Genomic DNA, 3,797 nt, shown 5'->3' with positions numbered 1-3,797 from the left:
AACAGAACGTAAAGGTTTTCTAATGATGAAGAGAAACCATCAGCATATAAAGAAAAGAGAGGAACTTATTTTTCTGTGTCTTTGTCCTCGGCTGCTCGTGTTCACCTGCCTCGCTGAGACACGTCTTTTCTCTCCGCCCCCCCGTCCACACTAAACAAACAACGTTTTAAAACTGAGTCACCCCTGACTTCAAACATGACCATTGAGCTTTAATCTGCATTATGATCCTCAAGTGATGGATTTTATTTCATAATCAACAGTTATAGTTGTGGCAGAGCGGCCACTTCCTGCAGAAACTTCATGAGGAACATCCTGAAGCAACACTTAGAAACTTATTAAAACGTTCCCCTGGATGTGAGACCTCCACAGGTCATGTGAACAAACACATTATCACAACACAAAGTGAATTTCCCAGAAGACGGATCCACAAAACACTGGACTTTGTTTCCCGTTCAAATCTATTTTATTGGTTGATGTTGTGGATGAAGTCTAACTTCTATTATTTTCCCATCGTTCTTCACGCCACTGATGAGCAGGAACTTCTGACTGCTGCCACGTCAGGAGATCAAAGCACGTCCACTGAACCTGCTGGTTTTGGTTACAGATCATTTGTCATTGTGATGTGATTAATATCATTTCTTTTCAATAACAACCAGCCCTTATATCACTTTGTTCTATTGACAGAAACTACTGTAAATAAAGATGGATGAAGTGCCGGCTTCTAAACGTGAAGCCAGAGGGTCTCTATCGCCCCCTGGTGGCTGGATGCAGAGAGAGTCACACGCCTCCTTCATGTTAGCAGATGGGACACGGACCAAACAACGTGTTCAGATCATTCACTTAAAAAAAGTACGACACAGTAACACAAACAGTTATTGTCTATATCATTTATCGTAGTTCCTCTAAACTTAACAAAATAATTTTACAGAAACCACAATTATTTCCTACACAAAAAACACATAGTATTTGTCTGTTCATTTATTATTGTAGCCATGTGACTGTAATAATTCAGGTTCGAGGACCTGTTACCTCCATCCACTGTATTAAAAAAAAAAGTGAAGATAACATAATTTTACATTAATACAGAAATTAAATAAGGGAAACCTTCAGTATCTCCGTGTAATAAATTAAGATGAATGTCTGAGAAGATCTTTTAATCAGAATCCAGCCTGTGTGTGTGAGGTCGATCTAAAATCTAAATCTGCTTCAGGTTCAACAAACACAAATATTAACCAGCAACAACCAAAGAAACACATTCAGTAATTTAGGTTTGTTCATGTTTTTTTTCTAAAAACATTCTCGATGATTCCAAATCAACAAACTGTAAATGTTCATGAGAACAAGTCTGATTCCTCCTCACTGAAGTTCACTCTTGAGTTTTTGAAGGAGGCCCAGTGGACCTGTTGAGTTCTGCTCTATCCGTCCTGCTGCACCTGTCCAGGGATCAGAGCGTCCCTCTCCTGTCCGGCCACCGGGGTGAAGGGCGTGATCGTGTCCAGGGAGATCTCCTCCTCCAGCTGGACGGCAGCAGGAAGCAGCAGGAGTCGGTTGTGGCTCCGAGAGCCGGACGACCCGAGCGACTCCTCGTCAAACTGTGCGCTCACGTCCTCCCGGTGGTCACAGTGGGTGCTGCAGGGACGCTGCTGCAGCTGCGCAGGGACCAGCGCCTCCTTGTGGAGCGTGGTGTCGTGCTGGTAGGAAACCAGCTCGTTACTGAAGTTCACGGCCTCCACCGCGTTGTTGGAACAGATCCTGTTGCAGCCCAGGATGGTGGCGAAGGCCCGGCGGAAGTCTGCGTTGAAGGCGTAGATGACGGGGTTGAGGGACGAGTTGGCCCAGCCGAACCAGACGAAGACGGTGAAGGTGGAGTCGCTGACGCAGGGCGGGTCACAGAACGGGACGGTGCAGTTCAGGACGAAGAACGGCAGCCAGCAGAACACGAACACGCCCATGATGATGGAGAGCGTCTTCAGGACTTTGGTCTCCTTCTTGAACGAGGACTTCAGCGAGGCCTCGTCGTGGGGCCGGTGCTGCCGGTTCACACTGAGGCCCTGGTTCTGGCCCTGGTTCTGGCCCTGGTTCTGGCCCTGGTTCTGGCCCTGGTTCTGGGCCTGCTCCGCCGCCCGCTCCAGAGACATGATGCGGCGGATCTGGGTCTGGGCGATCCGGTAGATGCGGGTGTAGGTGGCGATCATGATCACCACGGGGATGTAGAAGCTGATGAAGGACGAGGAGATGGCGTAGGTTCTGTTCAGGTTGGCCACGCAGCTCTTGGCCTTGGTGCTGACGTTGCTGCTGTTCGTTGAGGCGGCCATCACCTCCACCACCTCCTCCATCATCTGGCCCTCCTCGCCCGCCCGGTGCCAGTTGAGCTGCACCGGGATGAAGGAGATGAGGATGGAGAGCGTCCACGCCACCCCGATCATGACGAAGGCCACGCGGTGCGTCATCTTCCGCTCGTACCGGAAGGGGCTGGCGATGGCCCAGTAGCGGTCCACGCTGATGATGCACAGGTTGAGGATGGAGGCGGTGGAGCACATGATGTCGAAGGCGATCCACACGCCACAGAAGCTTCCGAACAGCCACGTGCCCGTGACCTCGGTGATGGCCTCCCACGGCATCACGAGCACGGCCACGCACAGGTCGGACACAGCCAATGAGATGACGAAGAAGTTGGTGACTTTGGAGCGCAGGTGGCGGAACTTCACCACGGCCGCGCACACGAGCGTGTTCCCGAGCAGCGTGGACACGATGAGCAGGAAGAGGACGCATCCCACGAGCACGCGCACACCGCCCCTCCGCCCGCCCCCCTCCTCCTCCTCCTCCTCTTCCTCACCTGTCCCGTCCAGCTCGGACAGAACTTCAGAGAGATTCCTCCCCGACGCGTGTCTCATGTTTTTAATTCTCAGGCACAAAGTGAGGAATTAATAAAAGAAGCTCAGATGCGCTGCTCAGCGGCTCCTCGGCAGCTCCTCACGCACGAACCTTCATCTCGGACCAGAAGGAAAAAGTGTTGATTCAATAAAAAACATATTCACGCTTCATTTCTCTGCGTCCGATGGAGACAATGTGGATCCTCAGAGACAAAATGAGAGGAGGAAGATGAATACAAATATTAATAAATGAGGAAACGTCTCTGTCCCGGTGTCTCTGGTCCAAGTGTCTCTGTCCCGGTGTCTCTGGTCCCAGTCTCTAGTCCACGTATCTCTGTCCAAGTGTCTCTGTCTCGGTTTTTCTGTCCAGGTGTCTCGGTTCCAGTCTCTGGTCCCTGTATCTCTGTCCAGGTGTCTCTGTCCCAGTGTCTCTCTCCAGGCGTCTCTGGTCCCGGTTCCTCGGTCCCAGTCTCTGGTCCCTGTATCTCTGTCCAGGTGTCTCGGTGGTTCCGGTGTCTCTGTCTCTGTCTCTGTGTCTCTGGTCCCTGTGTCTCTCTTCAGGTGACCCTGGTCCCTCTATCTCTGCCCAGGTGTCTCCGGTACCTGTGTCTCTGGTCCCTGTGTCCCTGTCCAGCTGTCTCAGGTCCCTGTGTCCCTGTCCCTGTCCCTGTGTCTCGGTCCCTGTGTCCCTGTGTCTCGGTCGCACCTCCTCTCCTCACGGTGACGCGCTCACGGTCAAGTTGGAGCCGCTGCTCAGGTAATAGATTACTTCTGCTCCCACGTTCACGTCTGTTTCATCAGATGAAAAAACACGAACCACGTGTGAGACGAAACTGATCTGGAGACACGCGTGAAATGAGCGAAGTGCGATGAAAGTGAGAAATAATAAACATTATTCATTTGGAGCAGATTTATATTTATAGT

At 51.2% G+C, this 3,797-nt stretch overlaps 1 protein-coding gene across 1 annotated transcript; it reads right to left on the bottom strand.

Annotated features, from left to right (window-relative positions):
- Positions 1-1,415: 1,415 nt before the first annotated feature.
- Positions 1,416-2,867, bottom strand: LOC128453060 (D(5)-like dopamine receptor). The gene has a single exon (XM_053435701.1). The coding sequence runs from the start codon at positions 2,619-2,621 to the stop codon at positions 1,416-1,418; it is 1,206 nt and encodes a 401-aa protein (XP_053291676.1). The 5' UTR covers positions 2,622-2,867.
- Positions 2,868-3,797: the final 930 nt, after the last annotated feature.

This window comes from Pleuronectes platessa, chromosome 12 (genome assembly GCF_947347685.1).
Source record: "Pleuronectes platessa chromosome 12, fPlePla1.1, whole genome shotgun sequence".
In the NCBI taxonomy this organism is placed as follows: domain Eukaryota; kingdom Metazoa; phylum Chordata; class Actinopteri; order Pleuronectiformes; family Pleuronectidae; genus Pleuronectes; species Pleuronectes platessa.
Note: the sequence above shows the minus strand (reverse complement) of the source record. Positions and strands in the feature narration are given on the sequence as shown.